This window comes from Sprattus sprattus, assembly GCF_963457725.1.
Source record: "Sprattus sprattus genome assembly, chromosome: 16".
Lineage (NCBI taxonomy): Eukaryota > Metazoa > Chordata > Actinopteri > Clupeiformes > Clupeidae > Sprattus > Sprattus sprattus.
Window position 1 is genome coordinate 23789411 of NC_137914.1, and position 21560 is coordinate 23810970.

At 43.5% G+C, this 21560-nt stretch overlaps 1 protein-coding gene across 1 annotated transcript in view; it reads right to left on the minus strand.

Moving 5' to 3' along the window:
- Positions 1–1340: 1340 nt before the first annotated feature.
- LOC308376885 (protein NDRG3-like) overlaps positions 1341–21560 on the minus strand; it is a 57292-nt gene continuing 37072 nt past the window's right edge. Inside the window, exons 4-16 of the mRNA XM_080853376.1 lie at positions 19859–19964; positions 19089–19209; positions 17389–17451; positions 16998–17058; positions 15092–15178; positions 12019–12075; positions 11222–11325; positions 11055–11120; positions 10891–10942; positions 10513–10560; positions 10351–10386; positions 10173–10224; positions 1341–3469 (exon numbers count right to left, since the gene is read on the minus strand). Coding sequence (XP_080709502.1) covers positions 3291–3469; positions 10173–10224; positions 10351–10386; positions 10513–10560; positions 10891–10942; positions 11055–11120; positions 11222–11325; positions 12019–12075; positions 15092–15178; positions 16998–17058; positions 17389–17451; positions 19089–19209; positions 19859–19964 — 1032 coding nt within the window. The 3' untranslated portion in view covers positions 1341–3290. The remainder of the gene's footprint in view (positions 3470–10172; positions 10225–10350; positions 10387–10512; positions 10561–10890; positions 10943–11054; positions 11121–11221; positions 11326–12018; positions 12076–15091; positions 15179–16997; positions 17059–17388; positions 17452–19088; positions 19210–19858; positions 19965–21560) is intronic.

Sequence of the window (21560 nt, forward strand, 5' to 3'; positions counted from 1 at the left end):
GTGTGCTACATGCGATGGAAAGATGTGGTTGCCATTCTCAAATCAAGTCAAATCAGCAGACTAAGTATTGCACAACATATCCAAAAAACAAGCCTCGTCAATCCATCAGCATGAAGGAAAGGCAACAAGAGCAGTGCGTTAGCGACAAGCTCAATCTAGTCTGATCGGAAGTGACTGCTGCTAAATATAGCACTGGCCTCAAGAGTCATTTGTGGTCCAATGACATAAAAAAAGATAACAAGAAAGCAGACAATCAAAAGGTGGAAAGTTTTCCGTCTTAGCCTGACCATGAAATAATCAAGCTTATCAGAGCAAAAAGAACCTCATTTGGATGACTGATGTATGCATTTTCAGTTCTGAAAGTGCTTTAGATTGTGGTAAACTGCTCTCTCGAGGTACATCGTTGTCGTACAGAAGTTGTCCAAGCATGTACCTCTCTGTCTACACTAGCACCTTATGTCCACAAGCATTTCGGGTTGAAACATGGACAGTCTGTTGTTGCTCATATGAACTCAATAACATGCAACAGCTGACTGGCGGCAGATGGTCTCATCTGTTATGATTCTCTGACTCACGAGCTTCCATTTGCCATCAAGGGCGATCATCAGGCGTCAGTCCCACCCAGTGGCTTCGGTGGCCTTTACTGCCCACCTCCGGTCTGTCTGAGCTCTCTCTACCTTCTCTCTCTTCCTCGGCTGGGCCCAGTGTGAAGTCTGGACCCCCTGCCTGTGGCTCTGTAAATTGACGCTAATGAACACCCTCTTCCAGCGCTGAGGAAAAGGTCACTGACGCAGAGAGGCATCATGGTGATGTCACCAAAGCACATTATCTGAAGAGCATACAACCGTGTATCATCAGTGAAGTAAAAAGAAGGAGCAGTGTCTCATTGGTCAATGGCATGAGCAGCTACTACCAGGGTTTGGGATGAGCAGCCACTATTGTGGTTTGAGATGAGGAACCATTATTTGAGGCTAGGGATAAGAACCATTATTGAGGTTTGGGGACAAAAAGCCATTTCTGGGGTTTGGGACAAGGACCCATTCATGAGGTTGTGGTCTGTTCATGGGAGATAAAAAAGGAAGCGGTTGAGAAGCTTGTGCACATAAGATTAAATCAAAAATACCGACAATTTCACATTTAGTCATTTAATAGATACTTTCATCCATGACTAACAGCACTACACACATATCCATTTTGATCTGTGTGTTTCATGCGTATCTAACCCACAATATTGGAATTGTTCGAACACTCGTTCAGCAACAGAAACACATAATACTATAAAACCTTTTAGCCTCTTGAATATTGTTGTGCCATTGGGAGAAAAAAATGTCAATCACCACTTTATGAACAACTTCTAGCTTTATTTCATAATCAGTACAAATTGATATAATCAGCATACAGTTTAAAGTACGACACCTCCCCCAGGCTCGAAGGATAAAGCACAACGCATCATCACCACAAGCTCTGCTAAGGGTGTGGTACAATCCAGAGAACAATAAACCATACCCATCCATAATAACAAATGAAAAACAGTAATATTTATTACAATAATAATAACAAGACAAAACTAAAACCTAGGAAATAAATGCATGAATTAGAAGAATGGAAGGGGTCAAAGTCCCAATGTGTCAGAGGAACAGGACAAGTCAATCAAAAATCGGGATCGAACTGTTCTGTCATACATCCATTTCTTTTCTTCAAGTGATGCATTTCAGAAATGTTTGTTTCTTTTGAGGTTTTGTTTCAGTCCAGGGACTTCTCAAATCTCAAATTGATTGTGATATTGGGGCGTCAGCAGTTCTCTATGGTTCCCTTACTGCCAAGTTTCTGTTTTAATAAGAAGCTAACGGCCGTGGATAAACTACAGAAGCCCTCATACCTAAAGCTTTACAGGCTTTCTAATTCAACTCAACTGATAACTGAGTCGACATGGCTACTCACACCAAATATATCAGTGTCTCCACGAGAAGTCAAGGAGAGATGCTAAGTCCTTGTCTTTAGATTCTTAACCTAAGGTCAATTGAGATGTTGACATTCTTTCCATATGAGACAATGCTAACAGTATAACAGTGATGCTGTCTACCTCTAGATACATAGACAACTAGACAAATGCAATCCTGAAGTACACTTTTTTTTTTTTAGATTAACCTACTGCACAATAGGGTCATGCTGTCCATAGTTTGTGGTTTGGAGGTACAGAACAAGAATGAGCGTCATACTACTTTGCAATCATAAATAAGCATAAAGTATTTCACAAATCACAACAGAATAACATTAATAATAATAATAATGAGAATAATAATAATAATAATAATAATAATAGAAAACAAAGACCACAAAAACCATTGGTGTGTCACTCCATGAGTGCCAATGTGGGAGAGCAGATCAGGAATATCGTGAGACAGAAACAAGAGGGAGGGGAAACGTGTGTGTGCTCTGGGATATGATTTGGTCTAGTCTATACAGAGGAAGACCTAGAGGAAAGACATGTACAGAGATGCTCCTTCAAGACCTCGTTCCCATCCACACAGAACCCCAGCCCCCTTTTCTGTAAGGAGACATCTCAAGTTATATTTACAAAAGCAACAAGGAGATAAGAGACTGGTCATGAAGCCCAGATGTAACAGGGAGATAAAGGACTGGTCATGAAGCCCAGATGTAACAGGGAGATAAAGGACTGGTCATGAAGCCCAGATGTAACAGGGAGATAAAGGACTGGTCATGAAGCCCAGATGTAACAGGGAGATAAAGGACTGGTCATGAAGCCCAGATGTAACAGGGAGATAAAGGACTGGTCATGGAGCCCAGATGTAACAGGGAGATAAAGGACTGGTCATGAAGCCCAGATGTAACAGGGAGATAAAGGACTGGTCATGAAGCCCAGATGTAACAGGGAGATAAAGGACTGGTCATGGAGCCCAGATGTAACAGAGAGGGCAGGGGGTGTGTGGGGGGGGAGAGCTGATGAGAAAGGGCCAACCCAAATCCTATGCAGGGAGACCACTGAGGACCTCTGGGCCTCTGAGACTTTTGTGTTCAAGTAGCTCTGGATTACAAATACAGTAGTCCCACCAGCTATCCCTTTCACCATGACCACATTCTCTGACTCGCACACATGGAATGAGTGAAAGATTAAAGAAGAAAGATGGTGATGTAGATAGATAGAGAGAGAGAAAGAGAGAAGAAGAAAAAAAAAAAGAAGAAAGAAACAAAAAGCATTGAGGCCGTGTCTGGCTGCACTGAGGGTTAGGTCAGCCAGGTAGAGGTGGTGGGCTGAAAGAACTGGCCCTCTAGCAGGACACCTCCATGGTCTGTGGCCGGTTCTGGGCGTCGTGGGCCGGGCCAGCGGTGGCGCCCTCTAGCTGTGAGTTGGTGGTGTGGGTGCGGCTGCGCGGGAGGTCAATTGAGCCCATGCTGGAGGACGAGTGGGTGCGCGAGCGGACCAGGCGGGTCATGCTCGCTGTGGGCACTGGGAGAGAAAGAGAAAGACAATATTAAAGACTGTCCAAATTGGACCTGCAAAAATGAGGTTCCCACAAACTCACTTGAAATAACTTCAGTAATGGAATAGGGAGTGAAGTTCAGGGGTCAGGGTTGAAACTGGGAGAAGGAAGGGCGGTTGCTTGGCCCCCAAGAGTGCTGGTGTTGCGTCATCCAGAATGTGGTGATGGTGGGAGAATAATGAGGGCCGAATAGCCCATCAACAGTCCCCTAATACTACATGTCTCACGCTGGACCTACTGAACACTACAGGATCAACAGCCACTGCTTTAGCCCTTGGTTTGTTTTTTGTTTTAATTGGGAGACATTCATGGATGTTTGCATGTTAACAGTCATTTGTATTTAATTGGGGTTTGCTAGAGATGCACATAAATGTACAATTATTGGAAATCTTTTGTTAGCCATCTTGACACCTTTGACTGACTGGTTAGTAACTCTGCACAATTAACTGGCAAAAAGACAGACACTTAACACCAGTCACTAAGGAATCACCCAAAGCTGAAGTTTAAGCAAAGCTTTAGTAATTATTCTTAGTCAAAGAAAGGGCCACAGAGTTTAAAAAAGTTTGAACCATGAACTCTCCCATGTGAAATCTTCCATTTTAAAACCATGCTTAATGGTTGACGTTGTCATTATTCTCCCCTGAAGAAAAGAATATCCTCTTTCGAGTTTCCTCTTTTGAGTTCCAATTCATTTTTGCAGTGCTAGAAAAATGAATACATAGGAATCGCAAAAAAATGGAGGAATGTTTCATGCACAACTGAGTCAAAGAAAGTCAGTGCAGAGGGAAAAGAAGGAAAAGTAAACTTGGAACAAAATACACAAGTACAGACACCACACACGCTCTCCTACTCACAGCTAACTCAATCGCACTTTCAAACACACTTTTGCAAGACCCATAACCTCGATCGTGACCAATAGCATGCATTTCCATATGTCATGATGCACAAGACAGTGAGAGACAGGAGACAATGGCTTTCGCATATATGTTGAGCCGAACAGCCAGTGATGGAGGGTGAGGAGAACAGAGCACTGTTGTTAGAGCTAGCAGCTTGGCACAGCCAAAACTGTTTGGTGAACTCCTGGTACCTGATTCGCTGTTCAAGTGGCTGAGCAGCACATGGGGAACTGTAAGCATTTCACAGAGGCAGAAGGGGTGGAGGAGAGGAGGAGAGGAGGAAGGGAGGGAGGGAAATAGAGGGATTCGGGAAGGTTATTACCATGCATTCAGTGGGAGAGACAGAATGAGAAACAGAGAGAGAAGGAAGAAAGAAGGGAGAGGTTAAACAAGGTGAGTACCAGAGAGACAGAGAGAGAGCTGCACTATGACTACATGGATCCCAAGGAACGGCCAGATGGTGAGAGCTGGGAATCTGGTTTATTCCACTCAGACTAGAACCGTGAGAGGCAAGCAGCTTTCCAACACACGGGCAAGCACGCAGATACACATCCTAAAAAGCACACACACACACACAAACACGCACACAGACACACAGACAGACAGATGGCACTTCACAGAAAAGTGTGGACATCAAAGCCAGAGCATTGGGGCGCTAGATTATATATTCGCCCCTGTCTGTTCAGCTGTACTGTCCAGTCTGGAGACATTTCCATTCCCGGAGAAGAGCCAAATGCACACAGCACAGCAGAGACTTCATATCTTGTAGACACACACTGAAGCACTACTGTGGAGGTCACCAGAACTAACCATAGAAGGAGCACAGATTCAAATTCCCAGGGGCTACTAGTGTTAATTAGAAAATGTAAACCTACTCTGATCTGATCACTGCTAAATTCATTTACAGAAATGTCTAAATGTTAGTGTATGACCTCATGGGAGACACTGTTGCCGCATCTACAGCTGTGAGGAAAGCTTTTCTGCACCGTGGGCTGTAGTGGCATGGGTGACGCTTGTTTACGTAGTTGAGTACGGTGAGCTTTCTTTTGGTGCAGGGTGGGGTGGCCTGGGCTTTTAGGTGTTTGCGTGTTTGTTGACATGGCCCCATGAGGAAAGCACAGCAGACCCCGGCTGACTCAAAGTCAGACATGACTGAGCACACGTCACGGCACGCCCCCAGCTTCAGCTCCGAGTGCCTCTGACTCTTGTTGTCATGCCGTGAGGAGCATGTTCAGATCTGATAGGAAATTGCCATACTCAACTCAGATGCAATGGCCGGTGGGGGGTGGGGGGGAGGTGACAAGACCACCATAGATATAAATAGTTGATAGAAACCGAGAGTGGAATCATGAAGTGCAACCTTCTCAGTGTAACTTTTTAGTAACTCTACAGTCAAGGGCTGAGTGATCAGGCAGCACTGAAGAGAATTACACTCCTGTTTTCACCTTTCCTCTCAGTAACTACGCATTAACGCTTCTGCTCACTGATTACAAGTCTTCTGCTCAGCATGTGTTAGGAGAGTGGTGATGGAGGAAACCATCTGCAAAGACCTTGCTGTGGCCATGGATTCAAATGGTGTATTAAGAAGGCATGGAGGGGAGCAGGGCCTTAAGTCTCACTGGGAACAGAGGGGCTTGGACTGCTTACAGAGGCCAAAAGGTCACCTGATTGACCTTTGGAGTTTGTGAAGAGAGGGGGAAGAATGTGACTAATCTCCTGAAGTGCAGAACACACGTTATTCTACTGGATGACTTACTCGGAGTTAATATGCTCCCCCCCCCCCCACACACACACAAACACAAAGTGCTTGCAAGACTAACTCAAATCAACCTGCTAGCCGTTGTTGTTCAGCCATAGTGCTATGTGGGAAATACCTGAGATTAAACGCCTAAAATATTCAGAAAGCACTATGCCTGTGACTTGGTATTTGTCGTTAGTATTTTCATTTTGATGGTGATGAGTGGGATGCAACTGGGTTTTTTATTTTCATACCCGTGAGGAATTCCCCCCTTTATTCTCCAGAGCAATTGTTCTAGAAGGTGACAAAACGGAGGCGCCTGATGGGCGGGTGTGTGTTCTGGTTGATGTGCACGTTAGCCATGGCTAGCCAGGTTTGGTACAGCAACCACTTTCCACTGCACATGTCCCGGTATGAAAGGAACAGGTGGGTGGAAACTGAGGCAACTTTAACACCCCAAAAAAAAAAAAAAAAAAAAGAACAGAGAGTTGGAGCAAACCACCCCAAGGAAGAAGGTGGGAGGAACCTTGGTGGAAAGTGCTGCCACAAAGAGGCATCAAATGAATGGATGGTAAAGAACAAGGCCCATGTTCACAACGTATCTTAGGGCTGAAAGTAAGCTTCAGACTTAACAATTTGGGAGAAACTCAAGAAGAGCTAAGAAGTAGTCGAGAGGACTCCTACCTCACTGAGACCAACTCCCAGACGAACAAAAAAAGTGCAGTTATAATGTTATGGAACGCAGAATTTGCCTACCGTTTCAATGACAAGGGAATAATTAATAATCGTAAGGGATGTATAAATATCACTAAACAACCAAAACAACCCACTCAGTGCCACCATTGAATTGAATACAATGCTTGGTTGTAAAATTAAACTAGCTCCTGTCAATACTGTCTACACACTATATTGAAAAAAGTGTGAATATACTTGGCCTGTGGGTAGTATTCTGTTACTAATAATGAATGTGAAGCCTGTCACTGTTTTATTTATTTATCTATCGTTCTTCGTGATAGGCTATGAAGCACACGCCTACTCACAGACCTGTTGCTCGTCCACCAATCACTGAGGTCCTTGAAAACAAACTTGTGCAAGAGACTTAATGTGAGCCATAGCAACACAGTCTTTCTCTTAGCTTAGGAGTTCTCACTTTTACCTTATTACAGGTTGGTCTCAGGTTCCTAAATTCTATTTATGTAGCTGCTAACAAACCTAGTGAAACCTAGCAAATGTAGAAGTGTAACTCTCAGTAAGGGGAACCTGGAAGAAGAGTTTTTATATTGATGGTTAGGTGTCTACTCCCATTGCAGAGAAACTGGTGAAGAGTTTAAGCAGGTGGTAAAATTCCATGTTGAATGACCGAGGACAGGTCAGAGAGCTTAGATAATTCATCTTTAAGGCTATCAATACCATTGATTAGACCAGGGGATTGTCAAACCTTTGCAATGTTCCAGTTTGAGAACCATTGTGGGCCATTGATGCTAACCGCATCAAATTAATTGAGACGGAAGCTAGAAGCTGTGTATAGGCGTTTGCTCATTCAAACATTTTATGTCTTCTTATAAAACTAGCTTGACCCAGTGTCACTACACGTGAGGTAATCAGGTTCTAAAATCACTGGTGTTTGAGAGTAAACGAGTTACAGTTAACTCTTTGCTGGCTAATGACAGGGACTGTAGAATTTATTTAGTGCGGCAAGGCAGAAACGTGTACAGTCACGTACAAACAGTCCTGGCAAAAGAGTGAAAGCGCAGAGAGGTGTTAGGGGCTTTGTAGCTAAATTAACCACAATGTTTCTGTTGAATTTTGTTGTTGCTTACAAAAGACAGTGGTTATAGCTGAGGCTTTCACAGACTATTTTTGGACATCGTTGACAGATGAATTGACTGAAATAAGTATGACGGTTGTAGTGCACCTTGTAGTCATAATACTTAGGAACTTAGCGGCAATATAAAAAGCTTTGTAAACACAGGCCAAGAACAGTCCAAAATCCATTTATTCTTTCTGTCTGCCCAGGAGAAGGCAGACTTATTTGGAGTACCAAAGGACACAGGATTTCATTCAATGTTTATATGTGCAAACAAAGACTGGCAGGAACATATAAACATTTGTTGACTCAGAATGAAACTGATATTAAAGGTTGCTTGGAAAGAAACAGCAGAGCTTGACAGCAGTTCTCAGATACAGTGACTGTCTATAGATCCTCTGGTCTATTATCAATGTAAACTACTTTATACAGTAAAGGTTACTAAAAGCACTGTTCCTTAAATCGGAGAACTGCATCATTAAACCGAAGATCTCAAATAGAGTGAAGTGTGTGTGTAAGAGCTGTAAGACTGCCTCTGTTTGGGTGTGTGTGTGTGTGTATAGGTGCCTTTCCACTGCAGGAACATGGGACTTTCAAGTGGCTCGACCGTTTACCTGAACGGCCCACTGCTCAGTCCTTTTGTCTTTAGCCTTTAGTTGACGTAGCCTTATCACTTAGCTCTTAGATCCTGACGACAATTCTGAGCATGACAAAATAACGATATATTTCTCGACCAGCAGCACCAACATAAGTGCGTTAAATAAGAATTTCTAGATAACATTGGGATTACACAAGTTCGAGTAGGCAGTTGAATTTTGCTATAAATAACATTTCTTTAAATGGGTTCACGGCCGTTGTAATTACTTGATAAATGAAGACCACAACTGTTGATTAATTAATGCCTAGCTCACTTTTTTCATCTGATCATCCTGCGACAATAGCCTCAATATAACTCCATAAGCTATAAATCCTTTTGCTATATTCACTGTGTAACTAGGACTGCAACAAGGTACCTCCCCATAGAAGAGACTTATTTCTTCCCTGGAAATGGCCCTAACAGTAGTCCTACGGGGGCGTATCCAGCATACGGAAAACACTCACAAAGGTGCAGGCCGCCCTGAACAGGCCTGCTAGTTCCTGCAGCAGCAAACCGTCTAAAGTATGTTTGTGTGTGGGGGTGGGTGTGTGCATGCGTGACTGTGTGTGCGTGTGTGTGTTTGTCTGAGATAGTGTCACAGAGAGGGATTAAGACAGGCCATGCACCACATCATCCTGAGGTGAAGTGAGCCATACTTACTGGAGCTGTTCAGCACTGAAACCAGACAGGACACAGGACGACAGGTGGCAATGGGAAATTAGTAACAACAAGCAACTCCCCAACAGTGTGAGCCTGTCTAATGGTGTCTCCTACCTCAAGCCTGGAGAGGACTGATTACCGGTCCAACCAAATACTGAATTCAAAATGAATTATATTTTTATGACAGTTCAGATACTTGCCACTAATAAATGTTACCCACAACAGACAACAGACAGTTTACAGTTTCACAGTTGGTTAAATGATGCTCTGACAGATATTTGTTTCATTACTGGCATCATTTGGCCGTTTCAAAAAGTCAGAGTGAGCTACTGACTGGAAGTCCCAGGACCAGCCTCCCAGATGTATAACTGCCAACATCCCATCCAGTTAACAGGTTAGCAGCACAGCAAACATCATACTAGAGCCAGTCAGATGTTAATAGACACTGTCCAGATACAGAGAAACAGAGTGAGGAAGAGAGAGAGAGAGAGAGAGAGAGAGAGAGAGATAGAGAGAGAAAGAAAAAAAGAGAGGGAGTGGGAGAGAGAGAGAGAGAGAGAGAGAGAGAGAGAAAGAAAGAAAGAGAGGGAGTGGGAGAGAGAGAGAGAGAGAGAGAGAGAGAGAGAGAGAGAGAGAGAGAGAGAGAGAGAGAGGGGCAGAAGACTGGTTGTTTGTGTTCATGTGGGTGGTTTGGGGCTTGGAGGGACAGTTGAGGTGTCAAAAAACGTATTTTAAATGTGACATCTTTGGAGAGAACAAGGAGAGTGAAGTGAGACTCTCAGACAAGACACAGAGACATAATACATCTTAAGACACGTAAAAAACAAAACACCACCACAACACTATGCCAAACCCTTCTGATTGACTGAAGACTGAAAGCTTGAGTGATAAATCACTGAAATAGACAAAAAGACAGAAAGGATGTACTCACTGTAGCCCATTCCTTGCACAAAGTATTTGAAGGCCTCGGTGAGTTTACCAGGCTGCAAGAAAACACACACATACACTCAACTCAGCGGAAAGGCCAAACTGATATTAGCTTTGAACAACTTTTGAGGTTGTATCTCAGGAGATTTTTTTCTAGGGTCAGCTTTATTAATGATCCTTACCTGGACGACCTGCGGCAGTCCACCACAGTCAGCCATCTGTGAAAAGACCAGACAAACGTTTCAACTCAAACTGCCAGGCCAGTGCTGTGTGTATCACAAAACAACCAAACATGACAAAGAAAGAAAGAAGAAAGATAGAAAGAGAGCAAGAAAGCCACCCACTTTGAGCAAAGTCGTTTTCGTGGGGTTTAACCTTGAGTTGCACTCCACCTGGGATGGAACAAAAACAAGATGAAAAGACTGCTCAGTGAACCTGTCGCGAGGGCCAAATGACACACTTGAAAGGAGCAGGAACCTTGGGGATGTTTCATCTGTGCATGCCTGCTGATAGCACAGGTTGTTCTGTGCCGGTGTGTTGCACGATGTAAAACAAACAGAAGACCTAATAGCTGAGACAACTCCACGGCTGACGCTTCCCCACCAGTCAAACAATAATGCAGGCAAACCATTCAGGACAAACAGAGTTATGGTTGGATCGTTTTAACACGAGAGATCACACCACACGCCACGCACATGTGCACAGACAGATAGGACACTCACCACAGTGTCCACAGCTGGGCCCGTGTCTCCCACAATCAACAGAGATGGACACCTAAGGACAGACAGGAAGGACTCATCAGAGGTAGCACTGGCAAGACCCAGGAAGCAAAAGAAAACTTCAAGTAAAGCATAGAGGGAGATATGAAGGCCTCAGGCTCACATACTTCAGGGTGATGACGGTCTCCTCGTTCAGACCAGGGATGGGCCTCTCGATCTCCAAATCCCGACGACTGCAAAAACCCAACACAACATCTGTCATCAAACCATCTGTCATACTGACCCGGAATGCTTTTTGGGCAGTTTCTGTGACTGTACACAAAGCGAGGCTTACGCGTTGTAGGAGTTGTAGAAGAGGGCCATGTTGTCCTGGTTGATGTCCTGGGCAATGTGGAGATGGTAGGTCTGGGTGATCTCCAGGTCATCAGTCAGCTCCTCCTGCAGACGGCACACATTACAGTCACATGTAAACGCAGCTCCAGGGAAGCATATGGAGGGATGGAATCGGCTGATAAAAAAATATACATTCTGACAGTGTGCTAGGGAGGTTGCATGCTAAAAACTATTTTTCATTTAAACTCTGACATGAATGCACAGAAATTCCTGTTCAGTTTTTGAAAATTGGAGTGGGAGACACAAAAGCACTCTACCAAGACAACATGATTACAAAGCCTTTCTCTTCTGTTCTCCTGGCTGGTGTTTAATTGTGTATGTTTTTCTCCAATATTTCAACTGATGATGCCTCTCACAAACACTTCATCTCTCAACCTCTTTCATGACACATACCACAGGCCCAAGAGACTTCTCATGAAGAAAGAAAGAGAGAGGGGGGGGGGGGGGGGGGGTCCAGCTCCAACATAACCATGGAGCTGTCAGAGGGGGAGGGGGGGGGGGGGGGAGTACTAAGGCTGTCGCCATGGCAATGCCTGAGGTTCCCCATTAGAGGGGATTACAGAGGAACCACTGCCCTCCCCCTGCATCTCCTTAAATACCCCCTTCACACACACACACACACACACACACACACACACACACACACACACACACACACACACACACACACTACTTCTCAATACACTTTCCTCAGTCCTTTCATCTCTGTTGAAGTCCCTTATTCCTCTTAACACTCACCGTGCTGAAGTGATGGGCCATGACAATGTCCGTCAGGTTACTGGTCCACCCAGTCAACTGCAAACACAAAGCAGTGAGAGGAAACATTGAAATACAACATTTACACTGCCATAATCTGTCATCATGGGTAATTCCTACTAGTCTCCATATGGGGTTTGGTATGGCATTTGCTTAATGCCTAATATTAAACATGATAGCCTCATGCATTTCTTCAAAAAGAAGCCATCTGTTGGTATGAGCTGAGCATTACTAACAACAACAGGGGCTTGCAAAAGTGCAACCCCCCTGACGGTCATCACCCTTTTCGGAGCTACAAAAGATATTTACAACAATCAGTATTTTCATTGTGAACACTTACGCTGTAGTACTAATCTAAAGGCAAAATCCATCATTATAAATAAACAAAATTTACTAAAACTAAATAATTAAAAACTAAAATATCCGGCTTATTCATATTCTGTATATTCCTTGTACATAGATGGTAGAGAATAATAAGAGAATGCTGCAACAACAGTCAGCTTTGCATATTGTTCTGATGTGTTTTCCCTTCTTTCTTCTTAGTAGGATATACAGCCGCGGAAAAAATTAAGAGACCACTTCAAAATTATCAGTTTCTCTGGTTTTACTATTTATTGGTATGTGTTAAAGTAAAATGTACATTTTTGTTTTATTCTATAACCTACTGGCAACATTCCTACCAAATTTCAAATAAAAATATTGTCATTTAGATCATTTATTTGCAGAAAAATGACAATTGGTCAAAATAACTAAGAAGATGCAGTGTCTTCAGATCTCAAATAATGCAAAGAAAACAAGCTCATATTCATTTTTAAACTACACAATACTAATGCTTTAACTTAGGAAGAGTTCAGAAATCAATATTTGGTGGAATAACCTTGATTTAAAATCACAACTTTCATGTGTCTTGGCATGCTCTCCACCAGTCTTTCACATTGCCGTTGGGTGACTTTATGCTACTCCTGGCGCAAGAATTCAAGCAGCTCGGCTTCTTTTCATGGCTTGTGACCATCCATCTTCCTCTTGATCACATTTCAGAGGTTTTTTATGGGATTCAGGTCTCGAAATTGGGCTGGCCATGACAGGGTCCTGATCTGGTTGTACTCCATCCACACCTTTACTGGCCTGGCTGTGTGGCATGGAGCATTGCCCTGCTGGAAAAAACACTTCTCAGAGTTGGGGAACATTGTCAGAGCAAAAGGAAGCAAGTTTTCCTTCCGGGACAACGTTGTACTTTGCCTGGCTGAGGTTTGTAAAAGACCATAAGGATTGAACCAAAGCGGACTGGAGGTCATCTTCTAAGTTCATCTTCTCTGAGTCCAATTTTCAGCTTTGCCCAACACATGGTCGTCTGATGGTTAGACGGAGACCTGGAGAGGCCTACAAGCCACAGAGTCTTGCACCTACTGTGAAATTGGACTCATCAGAGAAGACGAACTTAGAAGACCCTCCAGTCCGCTTTGGTTCAATCCTTATGGTCTTTTACAAACCTCAACCAGGCAAAGTACAACGTTGTCCCGGAAGAAAAATTGCTTCCTTTTGCTCTGACAATGTTTTTCCAGCAGGGCAATGCTCCATGCCACACAGCCAGGCCAGTAAAGGTGTGGATGGAGTACCACCAGATCAGGACCCTGTCATGGCCAGCCCAATTTCGAGACCTGAATCCCATAAAAAACCTCTGAAATGTGATCAAGAGGAAGATGGATTTCTGAACTCTTCCTAAGTTAAAGCATTAGTATTGTGTAGTTTAAAAATGAATATGAGCTTGTTTTCTTTGCATTATTCAAATCTGAAGACACTGCATCTTTTTAGTTATTTTGACCAATTGTCATTTTTCTGCAAATAAATGATCTAAATGACAATATTTTTATTTGAAATTTGGTAGGAATGTTGCCAGTAGGTTATAGAATAAAACAAAAATGTACATTTTACTTTAACACATACCAATAAATAGTAAAACCAGAGAAACTGATAATTTTGAAGTGGTCTCTTAATTTTTTCCGCGGCTGTATATGGAACGTCTAGGTTGATGGGATGCAGGTCCTGGACTGGAGTGCCACAGGATCTGGGTAGGATTTTGATCAGGGCTTGGACCGAACCATTATAAAATATTCACTGTACTGTTTTTGAGCCACTCCAGTGTTGCTTTAGCCTTATGGCTTGAGTGATATCTCTGTTAGGTACCGGTAATCCTTCTCCCTGGCCTCCCTGACTGCCACAGAGTTGCTTGCTGCATTGGGTTGGCTCTCTTTCCATTCATTCTCACCTCAATTCTAAAACATTTCCCAGTTCCTGTGAGACATATCCCCAAAACATGACTGTTTCCATATTTCACATTTGGGATGGGATTTCTGGAGGCCTTGGAGGGTTAGGGTTAGATTATTGCTACATGTAGCACTTTGAGGATGGACAGAAATGTATGGCCATAAACATTCTTTTCCCACATCAATCTGTGACTTTTTCTGCCATCCTCCAATAGAGTCCACTCTTATGGATAGCTCTAAATAGTGTGGACTCCTACACCTGCACCCTCATTTCTGCCCCTGTACTTTGGGTATTTTCGGGGCTGGACTGTGGTGGCCTCCCTTGCCAGCTAATGTCTTTCTCAGATGCTTGGTTTGGGGGACTTTTTTGAATTTTTACAAGGCATCATTTTCTTCTTATGGTGCTCAATTGGACATAAAAACACATATTATATGTGTAGAACATTGTTGGACATCAAAACGCATATTATGTATATAACAAATATTGTTGGACATCATCTACCTTAACCAGGAACTCAAAAGGCACAGGGGTTTGCATAGGTATGCAACCAGTATATTTCAGTTTTTAATTTATTAATTTTCAATGTTAGCAGATAAGATATTTATTTTACCTTTGGACACATACTAGAATACAAATGTTCACATTCAAAATACTGATTAGGAAAATATGTGTAAGTATCTTTTACAATTGTGAAAATGGTGATGACTTTCAGGGGGGCTGAATGCAAGCACATCCACTAGGTTTGGTGCACTGTGATATGCCTCTGCATGGATGTACTGAGGGTACCCACCTTGGTTGCTGCCCAGTCCATCCAGCCCTTAGCACAAGGGTCCACATTGATCAGAACCAGGCCCTCGACCAGAGCAGGTTCGTTCAGCTATAACAGCACAGACCAACAGAGAAAGGGACTGTTAGGGAAACTCAAGGTGGTCGGAAACACAGAGGGTCTAACAGGTCTGCAGCTTTATCTAGGAAACATGAGTGTGGCAGCAGATTGTCATCGCACCAACAAACCTTGCACCTCCTCATGAGCTGAGGACCTTTGTGGTTGAAATGTGCTCATTGCAAAACAGGTCAGCCTTTCACACCTCAAAACTGCGCAGCAACAATTCCAATAACACACACTCGACACCACTGTCCAGAGCGTCAGAGCCAGTGAAGCAAAAAAATACTCACTTCACTGTGTCTTTAAAGGTTTGACCTCTGAGTGAGATAATTCTTCTGCTCGCACTCTCTCAATTTGTCAATTCTGACTACCTCATTCACCTGAGGCATCACCCCCAGGTTTTTCTTAGAGCTAGCACTCTCTGGGCTGTTTTCACGCATCTTCATATAATTAGCTCACTCAGTCACAACCCAAATGCTCATCTTCCTGCGTATGCGGTCAGCTCTGCACCTCGGCCAGCAGAAAGAGGAGGAAGATGGGGGGGCGGGGGCGGCGAGGCAGGTCTGGGCCTCATCAGTATCATCATGAGGCAGTGCATCTCCTTCTTCCTGCTTGACACCTCCACAATGGTGCAAAGTGGTTTGACTAAAATTAACTGTAATTAACACATTTCCAAGTTCTCTCGGCACACGGGCATGTGTTCTCCCTCATACCCACTCTCGTGCATACTGTAAAGGACCGCTTCGACTTAGCCTCAGGAAAAAAAAAAAGAACCCTGCTTTGGTGGTGTTAAAAAAAGAAAAAAAAAGTCAAGATGTCTTCTTCGTAGCTCACAAAGGCAGATTTATGCAAATCCTCTGCATCTGAGACATGGTGTGCTTGCTTAAAAGATAGCTTTGTAAAATCAAGTATCCGAGAACAAACATTACATCACAAAATCCTCGACAAATCATACCAGCCACCCTCCAGATAGAGTCTGAACCAAGGGCCATCAGTGAAGCGGACACCAAGAGACTTGACCATATAAGTTAGCAGCCATTCATAGAGGAACTACAGGGTGAGGCTTTAGGACATTCTGCAATGTATCCAGGATGTGAAAGTGGCATTTCCACACTTTCATTCACCTGTTGCAGTGTCTTTTCTCTTGACTTACAGCACAGTACAGATCTACATATTAAATCAGCAGGTGTGCTCACTGTACCATTTGCAGGGCAGGGAAACCTATATTTATGCTGATGAATAATATGGGCTGTATATTTAACATGGGTAACTGGGAATTTGAACCACACAGTACATTTACTTCAGTTTTACATAAGATCCGCATCACATCAAAGCAGACACGAATAATAGCACTGACCCTGAGTTTATTGAGCAGAAAAACTGTGTTGTTCCAGCACTGTACAGTTAACCAGAGCCTAGTCCTCTTTATCTGTATCAAGGCTGATTACGTATGAGAACATGTCTCTGAAAGAAAGTGTGTGTGTGTGTGTGTGTGTGTGTGTGTGTGTGTGTGTGTGTGTGTGTGTGTGTGTGTGTGTGTGTGTGTGTGCTAGGAGGGACCTTAACTATGCTGCTAAAGGGATTAGCTGGGGAAATCGGGGTTAAGTTCATCCCTTATTACGTTCATTATTGCAAACTGTGGAAAGACCCATCTGTTTGGTCTAACTTGGTTCTTCTCATACTAAGGCATGGGTCTGTTTCCTGAAGCTCACACACAGAGCACTGAATAACCATATAAGATAAAATAACCATAACTAAGAAATAAGAACGCAACAGCAGATGGAAAAAGACAGCCAGCCAGCAGACTCACCGCCAGTCTGGAGAGGATGTATGCTCCAGCGCCCACTCCTATCCCAATTACACTGTTTATCCTGCGGCAGACACACAAAGAGAAGTGTCAAATACACACACACACACACCCACACCCACACACACACCCACACACACACACAGTCTTAGAACACACACACACAAAGTCTCAGAGCACAAACACACACACACTTAGAACTGACAGAATGTCATCATTTATTGGGTTTCCCATCACCAACTGTGGCACTAAGTGAGACTGATAATAAATACCAGAGTGGAATCAAATCACATGGAGGAACACCAAGCTGTTTTCTCTCCATGCCCTCAGACAGGACACACTGGTGCCCTCCCATGTGTCTGGGTGGTGAGGGCGGCAGCAGCAGGGTACTCACTTGAGCTGGGTCAGAACAGAAGGAATCATCTCAGCTAGTTCATCCACGGTGGGGTACAGATACCTGAGAGAGAGAGAGAGAGAGAGAGAGAAATAAATAAATAAATAAATAAATAAAGAAAGAGAGCGAGGGGGTAGGGACGGAGAGGAAAGGTTTTTCAGAATTTGACTCAAAATCTGGTTTCTAAAAGCTCTAAATAAGTGGATTAGACTGCATTAGAGTGTAAACTTGAGGAGTTGGGACTGTAAGTGGGAGTGGGAAGTATGTTGCTTGTTCTTGCAGAAGCGGTGAAAGAGAATGAGAGACTACAGGCTGTGAGATGTGGGAGCTGATGGCACACCTTCACATCAGTTCATCAGTGAGTTTCCTACCACTAAGGTTCCCCTGCTGAGGAGTCAGACAAGTGCATCAGATGAGTGGTTCCCTAATAAGAGTGTGTGAGAAAGTTCTAGATTCACCAATCAGTGGTTAAGAGCGTTGCTTCAGAAGGTCTCCGCATAAGCCCACTCAGACCCTGCCTGCTCTGAATGGAAGAGGGATTTACAGTAAATTACTGCTCTTTGTTCTGGGCTTTTGCCCATCGCCTGCCTGCTTTCCAGCGTACAGCTGTTTGGCACACACACACACACACACACACACACACACAGACACACACACACACACACACACACACCGACAGGCCGATAACAGGAGTGATCTTAACGCGACCTGTTAGAGTGGAGCCAGGGCTGCAAAGGTGCTGCGATGCTGCCGCGCCCCTGTCAAGATCGGCGCCGAATTAAAAAAAGCGTACATGGAGATACCGGCGGAGAAGCGCAGAGCTGTCGAGTCAATTAACACGGCGGTGACGAGATGAGAGGGGAAGGTGTGTAGGCAGCGAGTAGGAGCTGAAGGCGGCGAGAGCTCAGAGGTCTATAAATATGGAGCGCGTGCCTCCAGGATCCTCAGCAGTTGGCAGGGGTTAGGTCAGCGCCCCTGCTGCCTCAATCACAGCTTTGATTTCCATCATAATGAAAACGGGCATCACAATCAACACAGCACTGAGATTAAGCACTAGTGTTCCTATCAGGAACATGGAGATGAGCTATGTGAATTCTAACAGCTGCAATAACAAGGGTTGATTATGATGATTTAGGGGTGGAGCTGATGATTATTTTGTTTGTTAATGATGATGATGATGATGGTAATGTAAGAGATACTGACAGGTCTGATAGGACTGCATTATATGATTGTGTTTTGGTGATGGTCATGGTCATGGCGATACTGTGTGATGATAATGTTTTGGTGTTGGTGGTGGTTATGTAAGAGATACTGACAGGTCGGATAGGACTGCATTATGATTGTGTTTTGGTGTTGATCATGGTGATACTGTGTGATGATAGTGTTTTGGTGATGGTCATTGTGATACTGTGTGATGATAGTGTTTTGGTGATGGTGATGGTGATACTGTGTGATGATAGTGTTTTGGTGATGGTGATGGTGATGGTGATACTGTGTGATGATAGTGTTTTGGTGATGGTGATGGTCATGGTGATACTGTGTGATGATAATGTTTTGGTGTTGGTGGTGTTTATGTAAGAGATACTGACAGGTCGTATAGGACTGCATTATGATTGTGTTGTGGTGTTGGTCATGGTAATGGTGATACTGTTCGATGATAATGTTTTGGTGATGGTGGTGTTGGTGGGATCAAACCTTACCCTCCAGGGAAAGGTGGAGCTCCCTCCTGCTGTCCGGGAGCATCCACGTGGACCACTGCAAAGTGCTGGGTGATCTCTTGCATGTCCTCAAAGTTGAAAAGCACGTTGAAGCACGACTTGTCTGTAAAACAGCCAAACACAGCGCCATTGCAACAATAAGACAGGGAATTAAGGAGGTGAAATAGTATGCATGTTTGTACACAGTCAACCTTTCCCTAAGTCACATATAAATGACAGGTCAACTAGGTGCAGAATGTATTGCTTCATTTAGGAAGTAGAGAGGGCAAGGCAAAACACACCCAAAAACACAAATACCTAAACATCACCCAAAGTCCTTGAACAAGGTAACCTAGACTATTTTAGGTTTAAAGGTAGAGGTGAAATCCAATCCTTCTGACCATGTGACCCATATCCCTACATCCACAGCTGATCTCGCTCTCCCTAAGACATCAGGTTCAATGGCATCTGTACTTTAAAAAGCATGGTGACACCAATGTCAATTTCATCAACTAAATCTCTGATTAGTTAGTCATAAAAGTGCCCTAATGAAACAACCTAAAACCATCTCCATCTAACCCTGTAATGCTGATAGTCCTATGAGGTCCTACATAGGTTGGTAAGATATATTTGATCTTTCACCACCACCTAAGATCCACCAAGTATGACCAGACTGCTACAGCATGCCCAAACAATTAAACAGTGTATAACCAAGACCCTTTTGGAGTATTCCAGAGGGTCGAAGGTGTTGAGTGGCTTGGGTGGAGACTTACGGTTGAGTCCGATGTCGTGGTAGGTGAGAATGACGGGCCTGTTCCCTTTGGGGGTGCCACGCATGGTGACGTGGAGAACTCCGTGGGCGGTCTCAATATCATGCTCCTGGGGTGAGGAGGAAGCAAAGAGAGGGTGATTAACGGTCAGAACGGAACCAGAATGGGCTGGGTTGAGCTCTTTCATTTTACTGGACAGGAATGAGAAAATAAATCAGCAGTTGAAGCCACCACACAGTTAAGACATTGTTGCAAGACAGTGAGTCTTTCCTTAGAAGCGCCGTCTTAATCAGTGCGGTCCGAACAGAACATTCTCTGTTTGCAGAGGGGAGTTATCAGTGGGAGACTGGCTTGCACGCTTGTGCTGATGTGCTTCATAGCCTTGTTAGGCACTCTGCACCTCGTTAGATGCCATGAGATATGCAGCCTTCAGAGGCCAGCTGACCTGCAGCTCTAATCTAATTAATCACAGGATGGAAATATCCACCCCAGTGCTGCAATGGTAAGGTTGCTCTAAATAAACACTAGTGACCCTGCTCAACCTGTCTGTCTGTCAGTCTGACATTACTGTCGAGCACGCAGACAAGGCTGAAGGCCTCAGACATGGGCCTTGAGGCTGACCGATAAAGCAGGAGTATATCTGGGCTGTGTGTATTTTGTTACGCATGCATACAGAAAAGAAGGTGACATCCATGTACTTGTTTTTTGTTTGTGTATATGTGTGGGCGATTTTGGTTTCCCTCCAGCACTGCCTGTTGTTGCTATGGACCACAGAAACCGCCCAGCCCCTTCCGTGCGTCAGAGTGTTTTCAACAATGCTTTCTGCGGCTTGAATGCCACGGACAGGCAGCAGAGTCAGACCACAGAAGTCAGAATACGATCCCACCCTTAGAGCAGTCTAGTCTCTCAACACTACACACAGCGCACACATAAACTCTTCAGTGAATGGACCACCGGTGGATGTTGCAGAAAATGAGGTGAAGGAGAGGGTCTGGTGGTGCGGGGAGATTTTAAATCGATTTTGTAATAAAACATATATATATTTTTTTAAAAACACATCCATTTTATTTTGAAATGCAAGCTGCATCGATTATTACATTGCTCATAGAAAGTCAAAATTGTGACAAGAAAAAGCTTTTTCTCTAATAAAGCAAATAGAGAAGGTAATTCATCTGTTGATTTTCTTTAATTATCAAACACAAAGTAGGAAGTGATTTTAAACTCTGAGTTGCAAACCCAAATGATTCAATAGTCGAAATGCATCGATAATCGTTCTATCGGTTTCGAATTGATAATCGATAATCAATCGATAATTGCATTTCAACATAAAATGGATGTGTAAAAAAAACGATTATCAATTCTAAACCGATAAAACGTTTATCAATCCATTTTGACTTTTAAAACATTCGAGTTTGCTACTCAGAGTCTTTGCTACACTTCCTACTTTGTGTTAGATAATTAAAGAAAATCAACAGATGAATTACCTTCTCTATTTTTTATTAGAGAAAAAGCTTTTCCTTGTCACAATTTTGACTTTCTATGAACAATCCAATAATCGATGCAGCTTGCATTTCAACATTTTTTATTTTTTTTTATTAAAAAATCGATTATGAACTTTTCTGAATCGAGAGAGAATCGTTTTAGAGAGAATCAAGAAAAATCGAATAATCGATTTTTCCCCCCACCCCTAGTACTGAGGTAGGCT